Source organism: Rhinatrema bivittatum, chromosome 5, assembly GCF_901001135.1.
Source record: "Rhinatrema bivittatum chromosome 5, aRhiBiv1.1, whole genome shotgun sequence".
In the NCBI taxonomy this organism is placed as follows: domain Eukaryota; kingdom Metazoa; phylum Chordata; class Amphibia; order Gymnophiona; family Rhinatrematidae; genus Rhinatrema; species Rhinatrema bivittatum.
The window spans coordinates 99,459,254-99,474,338 of record NC_042619.1 but is presented as its reverse complement, the minus strand read 5'-3'; the positions used below and the strand labels follow the sequence as shown (position 1 = coordinate 99,474,338).

The following is a 15,085-nucleotide window of genomic DNA, read 5'->3' as shown; positions in this document are numbered from 1 at the left end:
GTTGTGCCGAAGTTCAGGACCCCAATGAACTTAGGCCCAGAACTTTCCCGGACGGACCAGACAGAGCTGTAGATGGTGGCCAGGTGCTCTGCAATACAGACAAAGACCAGTTTGTCTCCGCTGGAGGTGCTCTTCCAGTGTCAGCCATCCATGGCCCAACTGCATGGGCTCTTCCATCTTGGCCACAGTAGGGACCCTGCTTGGGGCAGGGCTGGTAGTTGGTGGCGAATGGGATCAAACCCGAGAGGACTTCCTGGGCATCCGACTCTCCCAGTATCGCTCTTGGAGATGGTGGTTGATTCAGTCTGTTAAGTCTATAAGGTCCTCGAGAGAGGAAGGGAGCTCCCTTGCAGCCAGGTCATCCTTCAGCTGTGAGGAAAGTCCATTCAGGTAAATAGCTCATAGGCAGTCTTCCTGCAAAGCGAGCTCGGAACCAGAGTCTGGAACTCAATGGTATAGTCAAAAGACTTCTTTGACCTTGACGAAAGTGTAACACGTTGTAGACAGACAGTAGCGTAGTCAGGCGAAGCAGAGGTCTGGGTGTGGAGATAGGCAGTAACGTAGTCAGGTGAAGCACAGGTCTGGGTCTGGAAAGTCAATGATGTGGTCAGGCGAAGAGAAGGTCCGGGCTTGGAGAGAGTCAATGGCATGGTCAGGCGAAGCAAAGGTCTGGGCTTGGAGAGAATCAATGGCGTGGTCTGGCAAAGCAAAGTCAAAGACTGTGTAGTCAATCCGATGAAAGAAGCTTATCCAGAATAGTCTCCCCCCCCCAAACATCCCCGCACCACCCATGCGAGCACCACCTCTTGGTGATCGCATATTCCTTATATTAAGGAGCTTATTATATCGCTATCTTATGTTTGATCTTGTTTTATTTTAATCTATCCTTCCACACTGATCCTGGTGTACCCTCTCCAAGTTCATATTCCCTGTTAAAATATATTTTCAATTCTTTTGTTCAAATGTAAACCGGTATGATGTCCCCACTAATACCGGTATAGAATCGTTCCTAAATAAATAAATAAGAAGCAAGGGAGGAACAAAGAGACAGGAACCAGGAACAACGAAGAAGCAGGAATGCAGAGATGAGACAAATCTCTAGGAGGCAATGAGTAATCGACCAGCGAGGAGACCTGTTGCAAAGGCAATGCTAGGGAGCGGAGCATGAGCTTAAATACTGTAGCTAAAATGACGTCATCATCCAGGGCCGCGACTAGGTTCCCGCCGCAGTCCCTACTTAAGAATCAATGGTGTGCGCGCGTGGGCGCCTAGGGAGGGGTGCGGCGCGAGTAACAGCGTTTCTCTGTGGGCCCTGCGGAGAGGCCTGATGAGAAGTGGTAGCAGGATCGGGAACGCCGCGGACTGTGGCAGAGCCGGAGGCACCGGGGGAGGCCAGAGGATGGAGCTGACAGCCCACCGCTGCCAGCGAGGAGGAACCAGAGGCTGGAGTCGCTGTAGAAAGGTGAGGGGGCCATGCCGTGGGTCTGCCGCGGATGGCACGCGTAACGTGGTATATTTGGATTTTCAGAAGGCGTCCGACAAAGTCCCGCATGAGAGGCTTCTAAGAAAACTAAAAAGTCATGGGATAGGAGGCGATGTCCTTTTGTGGATTGCAAGCTGGTTAAAAGACCGGAAACAGAGAGTAGGATTAAATGGTCAGTTTTCACAGTGGAAAATGGTAAACAGTGGAGTGCCTCAGGTATCTGAACTTGGACCAGTGCTTTTTAATCTATTTATAAATGATCTGGAAAGGGGTACAATGAGTGAGGTGATCAAATTTGTGGATGACACAAAATTATGTAGAGTAGTTAAATCTCAAGCAGATCGTGATGGCTTCCAGTCTGGCAGGAGGACCTTGCCAGACTGGAAGATTGGGCTTCCAAATAGCAGATGAAATTTAACATGGACAAGTGCAAAGTGATGCATATATAGAAAGATAACCCTTGCTGTAGTTATACAATGTTAGGTTCTATCTTAGGAGTTACAACCCATGAAAGAGATCTAGGCATCATAGTAAATAATACATTGAAATTGTTGGCTCAGTATGCTGTGACAATCAAAAAAGCAAACAGAATGTTAGGAATTATTAGGAAGGGAATGGCAAATAAAAGGACTAGGGGGCACTCCATGAGGTTAGCAAGTAGCTCATTTAAAACAAATTGAAGAAAATTCTTTTTCGCTTAGTGCATAGTTAAGCTCTGGAATTCATTGCCAGAAGATGTGATAACAGCAGTTAGTATAACTGGGTTTAAAAAAGGTTTGGATAAGTTCCTAGTGGAAAAATCCATAAACTATTTTGGTAATTAATAAGCAATAGCAGCTTGTGATTTATCTAATGTTTGGGTATTTGCCAGGTACTTGTAATTTGGATTGACCACTGTTGGAAACAGGATACTGGGCTTGATGGACCCTTGGTCTGACCCAGTATGGCATATCTTATATTCTTATGAAGAAAAGCTAAGACAGCAGAGGTGAATGTTGCATTCAAACAGTTTGTATTTTAAAGGGAGGAAGAAGATGGCATAATAATTAGCAAGGAGGGTAGTGTTTAGTGAAAGTTTTTTGAGGAGTGATATAATCACAACATGTTCAAAGAAAGATGGCACAGTCACAGTCGCAAGCAATCAATTGCGGATGCGGTCGATGGAGGGGATGACTATAGGGGAAATAGAACTGAGTTTGATGGATGGGAATGCGGTCAGTAATACATAGTGAAGGAGCAAATAGTGAATTTGGAGTAAGAGAAAAAAATGGAAGTTTCCATCTCCATAAATTTAGAAAAGGAAGAAAGTGTGGCAGGGCCAAAGGAAGGGAAGCAAATTAAGTGGGGGTGGAGGAAGCAATGTGGTGGAGAATAGCTAATTTATCTTGTTAATCTTGTCATGGAAGAAGTCAAACATACTCTGAACAGAAAGTAAAGTAGAGATGGGAGGCAGACGCAGTTTGAGGAGGGAGATGATTATGGCAAAAATAAAGTGGGGGTTGGAGGCAACAGTGTTTGTCAGATGGACATAATTTTGCTTGGCAAGTGCAATAGCAGAGCAGATGGAGAGAAGCATGAATGTGAAATATCTAAAATCAGCACAGAAACAAGACTTCAGCCAGAAACAATCTGCAGAGTGGGTGCAGGAACAGGAACGTAGGAAGGAAAATCAGGAGGTGAGCCAAGGGTTGGCCTTTAGCATGCCTTACAGGCAGAAAGAAGGGTACAGCAAGAGTGTACAAAGCAGAGGAGAGTACAATGTTATAAGAAGAAATTGTCAAGGTTGTAGAGCAGAGGAGAGATAAGACAGTACTTGAGAGGATGCAAGAGCCTGGATATTTTTAAAGGTGTTGTAGGTGATTGGACATGACTATGTGAAAGTTATCAGATGATTGTCAGAGAGGGGAAGAACAGAAATGGAGAAGCCTAAGAGAGCATTTGGAAGAAAAGACTAAGTCAAGACATGTTAGTGAATGAAAAGGTTAAAGCAAGGAACTTTGAAGCAAAATGGCCAAAGAGGTCATCAATATGGAGGTTAAAGTCTCCAAGAATAAGGGAAGGGGAAGAAAGTTCCAGGAAGAATGAAAGCCATGAATCAATGTCAGCAAGGAAGAAGGAAGGGGACTTATCAGCTTGATGATAGATGAAAGTTAACTGGACTGAAAGTGAGGAGAAGAGACAGATGGAATGGGCCTCAAACTAAAAACTGGAGTGGGATGGAGGTGAAAGAAGGGGTTGAAACCTACAGGAATAGAATAACAGCAGCCTGACACTACTACCAAGGCTTACCAAGCATTGCTTAAGTGAGAAATGCTAAGCTCTATGACAGAAGAGCAACAGAAGAAGAGTTATTGGGGAAAAGCCAAGGATCAGCCAAAGCAAGAAGAATGAGGGCAAGTTAAAGAGGTCGTAAATATAGGCAAACTTATTGGAAATAGAGTGAGCATTCCACGGGGAACATGAGAAAGGGAGAGAAAAGACAGGAAGGAGGGGGATAAGGATGAGTTTGAAGGTGTGATGCATTAAAGTACACAGATGGAATGACTGTTGTCTTGGAAGGCCAGGATTAGCCTTGATGGCTCCAGCTGTAAACATAGAAACATAGAAATGATGGCAGAAGAAGACCAAATAGCCTATCCAGTCTGCCCAGCAAGCTTTCACACTTATTTTTCTCATACTTATCTATTACTCTGACTGCTGAGGTCAGGGTCCTTATTGGTAACTTTTTGGTTCTAATTTCCTTCCACCCCCGCCATTGATGTAGACAGCAGTGCTGGAGCTGTAACAAAGTGAAGTATCAAGCCTAATTGGTTTGGGGTAATAACCGCCGCAATAAGCAAGCTACTCCCACGCTTGTTTAACCAGCCTGTGCAATTTAGTCCTTGTGGTTGTTGTCTGAATATAAATCCTCTTTTCTTCATCCCCCCTGCTGTTAAAGCAGTGAGCTGCGCTGCATATGTATTCAAAATGAAGTATCAGGCTTAATTGGTTCGGGGTAGTAACCACCATAACAAGCAAGCTACTCCCATGCTTATTTGTTTACCCAGACTATGCAATTCAGTCTTTGTTGATAGTTGTCTGAATGTAAATCCTCTTTTCTTCATCCCCCTGCCACTGAAGCAGAAAGCTATGCTGGATATGCATTGAAAGTAAAGTATCAGGCTTATTTGGTTTGGGGTAGTAACCGTCGCAACAAGCAAGCTACTCCTACGCTTATTTGTGAATGCATATCCTTTGTCCCACATTTCCTCTTGCCATTGAAGCATAGAGTAATGTTTGAGTCGCATTAACCGTGTGTATGTTTATTGAATAAGGGTATTAATCAGCAGGTAGTAGCCATCATTCCTGCAAGCCATCCCATTCCACTTCTCTTCATTCACATCCTCTAGACTTTATGGATCCACAGTGTTTATCCCACGCCCCTTTGAAATCCTTCACAGTTTTGGTCTTCACTACTTCCTCTGGAAGGGCATTCCAGGCATCCACCACCCTCTCCGTGAAGAAATACTTCCTGACATTGGTTCTGAGTCTTCCTCCATGGAGTTTTAAATCGTGACCCCTGGTTCTGCTGATTTTTTTTCCAACGGAAAAGGTTTGTTGTTGACTTTGGATCATTAAAACCTTTCAAGTATATGAAAGTCTGTGTCATATCACCCCTGCTCCTCCTTTCCTCCAGGGTGTACATATTTACATTCTTCAATCTCTCCTCACAAGTCATTCGATGAAGACCATCTACCTTGTAAAGACAAGGAGGAGAAGAAGATTAGAGAAAGAAGCAGAGGTGCAATGAGTGTGATGAGCACAAGGCACTCTCAGGTAGCAAGGTGAAGACTGGATAAGAAAATATTTTGAAACTCAAGAGCAGTAGACAGGGCAGAAGACAGAATGGCGGGGGAGTTGCAAAATGCAGACAGTAGACTTGATATTTGCAATGGTTTGTAGTGGACAATAAGGCCGGGGAGGGTAAACATTAGGAAGAGGAAGAGTAGTGGAGCCATAGGAAATAAAAAGGAATTTAAAATGCTGCTAGCCTGGTCCTAGGGCCTGCTTGCTGAAGAAGTGTGGGATGGCAGATGCCAAAGTCTCAATAGATTGTGGTGTCCTGTGACTTTATAAATTGTTTTTCTCCATGTTAAGATACTGTAATTGTATTTGGGTAATTACAAGAAATAGGAAAGAAAATAAGACAAGTGGGTGGGGCTACAGTGAATAAGTCTATTAAAAAAAAAAGATACCTGTAATAGTGAGTGAGGGATAGGGTGCGAGGACTCAAAGTTTCAAGTGTACATGGCTTAGCACAAACTATTGGCCTTTTGCATTCTCTATCCCCCTCTCTCAGAAAGTGCAGCCACCACTGTGCTGCCTGCCTTTACTACGAGCTGCAAGCGCTTATCTTTAATGAGTTGTGTATACCAGCTAACTCTTTTGAAAACTGTATTTGGGGTTTGAAAAATACACTTGCCTGCTCATCTGCGGTAAGCAGATTTTTTTTTTTTGGTAGTGAAAATGCAGGGGTGTTCGATCCTAACTGGGAACCCAAGAGCAGCAGGATGTGTGTTTGACAGCAACTGAGACCTGGGAGGACGGAATGAGGGTTGCAACAGATTGGGGTGGGGGGAGAGGGAGAAGAGTAGTAAAGTTTAATGGGGGGAGAAAAGTCAAGCAGTGAGGGAGAGAGAGAGCAGAGAATTGAATCTGGGTGACATGGCATGTGGAGGCAGTGGAGAAGAGAAGGCTGCCTGGGGGTGGAGTTGGAGGCCACATGTACATTTACCAGGGAAGAAATGCACTCACTATGTACTCCTGTCACTCGCCTCCCTCAAACTAGATTATTGGGAGCAGGGGGAGTACACAGTGAATGCATTTATCCCTGGCCATTAAGTCCTGGAAGAATTTTCCATACCCTGACCATACTGGCTTTTTTTTTTCCCCTCTTACTTTTGTTTGGTTACACTTACAGTGGCTCCTTTTAGTTTAGACTACTGTTATACTTCACAAAAGATCTTTCTACCCTTCTAGTGCATTCCTGAGGTACTCCTTCACTTAATAAAGCTTGTACTCTTGAAGTCCAGGACCTTGACCTTTGTGTGCCACATCTTTGCCTTTGCTCATATTAATTTGCACTGTAGGATAATTACTGGAGCTCAGCTGACTACAGACTTGGATGTTAGAAACACTGTCCCCATTTGTAACTATCAGATTCAATATTGCCATCTCCCTCACTGATTTTGTTAGCATTTGCTTCAGGAGAATTCCTTGAAAGGAATCTCTGCTTTTAACTGTTTGGACAGCTGGAACGGGCCAGTCAACATAAGGAAGATTACAATATCCCATTAGCAGCACCGTCCCCTTCACTGCATCTTGTATATATTTTGATTAAGTTGCTCTTCAATTCTTCTGCCTGTGTTAGTGGCATATACAATGACTCACACTTCCTCAATCAAGTTCATTCTATGCTAGTGAATTTCTTTGGGTGTTTAGATAACATACAACATAAAAGGTCAGCAATATGTTTATTGAATCCCAGTCATAGAGGCATCTGAGAAGCAAACCTGAACTGGTAACTGAAACCCACTACTGGGATATTTCCTCTTTCTACCTCCCTCTTTCATCATTTCTACAATCAAAATGAAAACTAGCGGGCCGATGCAGTAAAATGCGCTCAGGCTGAGCGCACTGTTAGCCCCCGTTTGGCCGTGCATTTTCGACGCGCTATTTTTACCCCTTATACAGTAAGGGGTAATAGCCATGGAAAATGCGTGGCCAACCCCCTGAAACTAATAGCGCCTGCAACATACAAATGCATGTTGATGGGCCTATTAGTCATTCCTGTGCGATACAGGAAGTAAAATGTGCAGCAAAGCCGCACATTTTAATTTCGGCCAGCACCAGGAAAGTGTACAGAAAAGCAGAAAAAAACTGCTTTTCTGTACACCCTCCGACTTAATATCAGAGCGATATTAAGTCGGAGGCCCCAAAAATTAAAAAAAATTCCAAAATTTAAAAAAAAAAAAATTTAAAAATCTGCCCACGGCCCACGGGTTGGAAGACGGACGCTCAATTTTGCCGGCGTCCGTTTTCCAAACCCGTGGCTGTCAGCGGGTTCGAGAACCAACGCCGGTAAAATTGAGCGTCGGCTGTCAAACCCTCTGACAGCCGCCGCTTCTGTCAAAAAGGAGGCGCTAGGGACGCACTAGTGTCCCTAGCGCCTCCTTTTACCGCGGCCCTAATTTGCATACGGGCCGATACTGAATTGAGCGCCCAGGACACTGGCGACTTTTACTGTATCGGCCTGTAGAAAAGTAGAAGCTGTTCACATAGCTGCTCAGGTGAAATGACATATTCCTATGTTATTTATTAGACTTTAAAAGAGCAAAATCTGCTCAATGCAATAATCAAAGACAAACACATTTTTAAAAAAAATCTGATTTTTGACATTTGGTGGCCATATATTACCTCTTAACTACATAAAGCACGCAGCATGATACTTTATCTATAATTAATGTTCAACATTGGTACTTATTTCCTTGATATTAGTCCCTCCAAGATTTTCTTTTCTTTTCTGTCAACATGGGAAAGAGGCAGGGTTGGGTATGAAGTTACGGATTTAGTGGGGAATGGGGTTTAGATGTAAAGTTTGCTGTTATTTTTTGAACCTGTGTAAAAGCCTTTGTGGAATGCACTGCATGTAAAAGGAACTGTAGCGGAGTGACCCCATTTCCCCCCTTGTTGTATGTGCAGGAGCAGGCTAGATGCCTGGTCCACCATGATTCCCACAGAGGGAGAGAGCTCTGTGGACGGGACCCTGCGGGGCAGAGGAGAGGCCTGAGGGCAGGTCCAGCTGGGAAGCATAAGAGTGAAGGCCCAGCTGCGTTCAGGAGGCCCCTACCTCTCCAGGAGAGGCAGCTCCTATAAATCTATGCTGAGCCAAAGCCCAGGGAGTGGGAAGTGTACTGCAAAGATAGGCAGTCATTTTGTTGCTGAAGTACTGCTCATGTGAATAAACTGAAAGTGCTTTTGCAAAAAGCCTGGAGTCCGTGTGGCTTTGGGCCTCCAGCCTGGGAAACACCACTTGGTTTCCCACAGGAGCAATTACATGTATTGCTTTTTATGCCGTCTTATATTAATCTTAATAAAACAGATTTAACTAAAAAAAAAAACAAATTCAAATTTTTGATTCATGTTAGGTTGGAATAAACTTGTAAAAAGAGGCAAAACTGAGGAAGGCCAATTCCATATAACAATGGGTCTGATTTGCTGAGCTTTTTATGTTCTATAGACACAGAATGGGAAAAAAGCCTTAGTAAATCAGTCCTAGCATTTAAAACAGGGGTCGGGAACCAATGGCTCGCGAGCCAGATGTGGCTCTTTTGATGGCTGCATCTGGCTCGCAGACAAATCTTTAATAAAAAAGTAAAAATCTAACAAACCCCCCACCCTCCTGACGCCCCCTAAGACCTCCAAAATTAATTTACTACAACCCCCACCCTCCTGGCCCCCCCCCCCCCCAAGACCTGCCAAAAGTCCCTGGTGGTCCAGCGGGGGTCCAGGAGCGGTCCGGGAGCGATCTCCTGGACTTGGGCTGTCGGCTGTCAATAGTCAAAATGGCGCCGACGGCCCTTTGCCCTCACTATGTCACTGGGGTCGACCAATGGCGGCGGTAGCCCCTTACATATGTCACAGGGGCTACCGCTGCCATTGGTCGACCCCAGTGACATAGTGAGGGCAAAGGGCCGTCGGCGCCATTTTGACTATTGACAGCCGACAGCCCAAGTCCAGGAGATCGCTCCCGGACCGCTCCTGGACCCCCACTGGACCACCAGGGACTTTTGGCAGGTCTTTGGGGGGTCAGGAGGGTGGGGGGTTGTAGTAAATTAATTTGGCAGGCCTTGGGGGGCGTCAGGAGAGTAGGGGGTTGTAGTAAATTAATTTGGTAGGTCTTGTATGGCTCTCACAGAATTACATTTTAAAACATGTGGCGTTCATGGCTCTCTCAGCCAAAAAGGTTCCCGACCCCTGATTTAAAAACACATTTACTTCTCATAGGGGTAGATTTTTAAAGTTATGCGCGGACGTAGATTTATTCGCGCAACCCGGCGCGAACAAATCTATGCCCGATTTTATAACATGCGCGCGCTGCCGCGCACGTTATAAAATCCAGGATCGGCGCGTGCAGGGGGGTGCACAATTGTGCAAACTGCGTGCGCTGAGCTGAGCAGCCTGTATCCGTTCCCGCCGAGGCCGCTCCCTTCCCCTACCTAACCCACCCCCAGCCCTAACTAAATCCCCCCCCTACCTTTGCTAAGAAAGTTACGCCTGCCCGTGACAGGTGTAACTTGTGCGTGCCGGCCGGCTGCTGGTGCGCCATTCCCCGGCCCGGGGGCTGGTTTGGAGGCCTCAGCCACGCCCCCAGAATGCCCCCGGGCTGGCACCATGCCCACGGCCCCGCGCCCGAATGCCACGCCGCCCCGACACGCATCCCAGGGCTTTGCTTGCGCTGGCGGCCTATGCAACATAGGCGTGCCGGCGCGCAAGTCCCCTGTGCGCGTAAATCCAACTGGAGTTTGCTTGGGAAAGGTTGCAATTATAGTAACTAATACAACTAGCAAACTTTCTAAAAACAAACTATTTCCACCAGCTGCTATTAACAAAACAATATTTCTTTCTTCTGCTAAAATGGTTTGGCTGTGTACCTTTAATTGGCTCATCTTGTTTTCCTTTTAGTGTTATTCTGATTTAATTTGTATGTACTTTTTTAAATAAATTATCTGCTGTTCATTTCTTTCCAAAAACAAAGGCAGCAGATTGTTCTTTATCAAATAGGGACCCATTCAGCAGTACTTGCTTGCTAGTTATTTTATATAGGAAAAGGAGAGGGTGAAATTCATGCAAGGCACTGCTGCATAAAACCCTAAAATAAAAAGTAGGCGTCAAGATACAGCAGAATTAGCTAAGCTAGGCAAGCAACTTTAGCTACTCTTAAATTCTGAAATGGTTTCTTCTGCACTTGTCCTGGGCACAGGTCAAACGCAACCTGTCAGGTGCACCTCTCCTACACGGCAAGGTCTTGTGCCTCACAAAAGTCATACTGTCTATGCTGATTTGTAAGATCGGCTTTTTCTGGCCTGAAAATCCCCTTCATGCAAGGAATATGTACAAGATCACCAAGTTTGAAAAAAAGGCTTTAAATGATTATTACAGAACAAGACGGGTCCCATTCCAAAAAATACTCAGTGCCTAAATTTTAGGCACCTACATTTAAGTAGATGTTTTAGCTGAATAAATAGACCTATCTTTTCAGCTGAAAATTCACCTAAACTTAGGTCCCTAAATAGAAGCCTGCAATGTACTTGCCTCGAGTCAGAAGCCTAAGTTAGATATTTTGTGCAAAAAATCAGTGTTAAATGCCTACATTTTTCCTCACTAACTCCACCCCTGTAACCACCTATGTTTTAGGGATCTAAATTTAGGTGCCTAGGGAAAATAGGCTCCTAAAAATGTAACTGCTCAGCCCGAGTGAATTTTCAAAAGGGCTGATTTAGGCACCTAACTCTCAAAGTCAGGCATCTATACCCTTTGCAAACTGGCCCTAGAAAGTACTAGAAAAATTCAACTTGATGAGGTATACCCTGATATCTCTCTCTTAAAAAAAGATGTAACAAAATACATACCTTATTAATGTATCATCATCTACAATAACCAGCCAAGATGTCTTGAAATCATTATAAGTAACAAATCTTTCAAGTATGGCAAATGTCTTTCCACAATGCCCTGAAAAGACAAACAGTACAACACATTACAAATTGTACAAAATAAGATACTTAAAGGGGGACGTGGGAAACCAAACCAAGCCCTGCAGCTATATTGTATAGATCTTGTTTTGCCAAAATAACATGGCATCTTTTTCGTCTACTCCAAATCATCAAGCCTGAAATCTAAACAGCCACTGCATTAAGGGAGTCTTTGGGGAGCAGAGCCATGTATGGTCAATGTGATACAGCAACCATGGCAAAGACTCTACGATTGTAGAGGTACTTTCACAGGATCAGATGTGCAGGTATTGTATCCTGCAGAGAGAAGAGGACGGGAAGAAGAGAAGAGAATGTGCTTCCCAACAGTGAGGAACAACCTGTGAGATCTGAAGAGAGAGAGAGATAGGAAGAAAAACTTAACATAAGAACATAAGAACATGCCATACTGAGTCAGACCAAGAGTCCATCAAGTCCTGTATCCTGTTTCCAACAGTGGCAAATCCAAGTCACAAGTACCCAGACAGATCACAAGCTACTATTGCTTATTAATTACCGTCAAAGCAGTTTATGGATTTATTCTCTATGAACTTATCCAAACCTTTTTTTTTTTTTATCAAATTGTCTTCATTGTGGCATTCTGCAAAAATACTAAACAGGTCAATCATATTACATACTCAATACTATGCAGCATCCCTTTGTTTTATGAAAGCTCCCTCCCCTAGACCACAAAGTTGCATCTTACAAACACTATTACAGTTATGAAACTAAAGTGTATCTCCAGCAGTAATAAGGGAAAAAAGATAAAAGAAAAAAAAAGTGTCCGTCCGCTTCCAGAGGGGATAGCTTTTTGACAGAGTCCGACTCTGTCTGTCATAAAAGACAGACCAGATCTCTGAAGAAATGCTGTTTCTTATGAGAAAAACGGCGATAAAGTGAGCCATACTCCAGGTGATATAACTCAGTCATTAAAGCTTTCCACATATCTCCTATGGGGGGAGTTAGCTCTATCCAACGACATAGAATGCATTTTTTTGCTATCAGACATTCTTTAGAGAGAAGACAGACATTGTCTAGATTTAGGCTGATGGAAGAGCACTAGGGCGTTTGAAAGAAGTAAAAGGATATCAGCAAAGAGAAGAGTTTTGTATTGCTGAGTCCCCACATGTATACCCGTAACCTCCGGGGCACTTAACCTATGCACCAGGAGTTCCACTGTTAAAATAACAGTGATTGCAGTTATAGTGCCAGAAACACAATTCCCTCAAACTTTTGCTTTCCCCAAGCTTCTTTCCTTCTGGTTTTTAAACACTTCTTTTCTTATCCCTCATGAATTATGTTGCTCATTACTGGTGACAGGAATGCATCTGCGTTAACCCTTGTCATCCTTCCCCCTTCCATCCCCAAAAGCTGAAAGAGTGAGCTGATGTAAATTGGGCTACTGTGAGGAAAAGTAAACTTGCATACATGTTCTAGAGTTAGTCAGTCTCCCTAAATGGAAATAAAAACTTCAGTTGCACTGTATGGGGCCGATGCAATATTTTGGCGCAGAGAGCAGGCGCTGAACAGTCAGCGCCCACTTTCTTAATGCGCTCTCAGGCGCCACCCTGGGGGCGCCATGCAATATTTAAATTAGGGGATCGCGTTAGCAAGGAGAGCCCGAATGCGTCAGCCTTCCGCTGGTTAGGAAAACCGGCGTCGGTTTTCCTAAACGCCGCACAGCCAGGGGGTTCAGGAAATGGATGCTTCTCAATTGAGCGTCCCTTTTCTGCACCCGACTGCTTTTTTTTTTTTTTTTTTTTGTTAAATTTATTTAGTTTTTCCTCCTACTTTATATCGCAACAATATTAAGTAGGAGGCAGTAGAGAAAAGCAGGTTTTTTTGCTTTTCTGTACTGGTTTATGGAGCGCTCAGCAATTAATGCCTGCTCCAGGCAGGCATTCATTTCTGATCGCTAAATGTGCGTCCTGGACACATTTCTTTTTTTTTTTTACATTTGGAGTGAATGCCTAATAGCCTCAATCACATGTATTTGCATGTGATTAGCGCTATTAGATTCACTCCGCATTGGATGTGCGTTGTAGAGGTGCTAATCCCCTTATTGCATAAGGGGATTAATTAGCTCCTATGCAACCCGGGTCCAACTGCGGGTTATACAGTGCACTCGGCTAAGCGCATTGTATTGCATCGGCCACTATGTTAGGTTTCTCTAAGCTTTTAATAAAAGCTTTACTAGCTGAAATTAAATATTAAGATTAGAGGAATATTTAAGGTTCTCTAGCTTGTATTTAAAAACTAAGGTTAAAGGAAAGTTTAGGAGTTAGGATTAAAGAGAAAGGTATGGTTCTATTGCTTAAATTTAAAAACTAGGGATGAAATAAGAGCTTAAACTTTGCTAATTTGAATGAAAGTAGGGCTTTCTGGGCTTGCTAGCTTTGCATAAAAGCTAGGGTTGAAACAAAGTTAGGGAATATGTTGTGATTTTATGGCATTTCTGCTGTCCATTATCATGCCACTGCCATTAGCAATGGTAACATGGAATAGACTTAGTTTTTGGGTACTTGCCAGGTTCTTATGGCCTGGATTGGCCACTGTTGGAAACCAGGATGCTGGGCTTGATGGACTCTTGGTCTGACCCAGTATGGCATTTTCTTATGTTCTTATGTGCATTAATTGTTGCACTGTATGTCTTATTATAATATGTGTTATGTTTTGTATATTTATGAGCATTCAGCATTATTTAGCTGGATAAGTGTAATTTATGCGACTAAGTAGCGGCTGCTGAATATGCACCTAAGTTTAGTGGCCGTCGCTTAGACTAATAAGTCACTTATGTCACTAAAAAGTTAGCCGCATAACTTGTAGGCATGTAGTGGGAAGATCAGGGTGGAGCAAATTAGCCTTATAAGTTGTGCGGCTAACTACCGATATTCAGTCTTAGCCGCATAAGTTATGCAGCTAAGTTAGAGCTGCTTCATGGCAGGTTTAAACTTAGCTGATTATAACTTATATGGCTAAGTATGGATATATACGTGTATATTCAGTGGCTTAGCCATGCCACTGAATATACCTAGACTCATCAAAATGCTGTACTATTGCAGGCCAAACGCCTGCGATAAGGAAAATCTGGGTGCGTTTAGGCTAATTTTTAGATTTACCACACCACGCAGTAACATAGCGCTTTGCATAGGTAGTAACGCATGGGGTGGTTAACTTTTCGCGTTCCACAATACTTCCTATTTCACATCTCAGGCTGAGAGAGAGAGAAAGAGAGAGACTGACAGACTATCTATAAGGCCCTCATAGTAGTCAAGTATTTATATCTCTATAGGAGGCACTGATAATAGCTCGAGGTGAGGTGTTGGTGGTGGTTTAGGGGCCAGTTTTTAATGCATAGGGAGATTTATGAACAGCACAGTACACCTCGCATAACTTATGCGGCTAAGTTAGAGCTGCTTCATGGCAAGTTTAAACTTAGCTGATTATAAGTTATATGGCTAAGTGTGGATATATACGCGCATATTCAGCAGCTTAGCCATGCCACTAAATATACCTTCTAACTTACCCCTACATTCATTAAAATGGTGTAATTGCCAGCCCCTCTCATTGGAATGCACTCCCCATGGACCTTCGTCTAGAAACCTGTAATCGAGCGTTCAAAAAGAAGCTCAAAACTTGGCTTTTCACTAAAGCCTTCACTTAAAGGTCTCCCCCTTATGGATTAACTTACGCATTTCATACTCCAAGACGCTAGATGTCGCATGCCGTAACCTTAAATCCTCCTAGTTAGTTAGACTTTATACTGTTAGGTCATAAATCCGAGCTCTAGACTGTTATTGGTCAGCTGATATCT

At 43.7% G+C, this 15,085-nt stretch overlaps 1 protein-coding gene across 3 annotated transcripts in view; it reads right to left on the bottom strand.

Annotated features, from left to right (window-relative positions):
- B3GLCT (beta 3-glucosyltransferase) overlaps positions 1 to 15,085 on the bottom strand; it is a 196,331-nt gene that overhangs the window by 28,496 nt on the left and 152,750 nt on the right. For all 3 annotated transcript variants that reach the window (XM_029602651.1, XM_029602652.1, XM_029602653.1), the window contains one exon: positions 11,155 to 11,254. In XM_029602651.1, the coding sequence (XP_029458511.1) occupies positions 11,155 to 11,254 (100 nt within the window). The remainder of the gene's footprint in view (positions 1 to 11,154; positions 11,255 to 15,085) is intronic.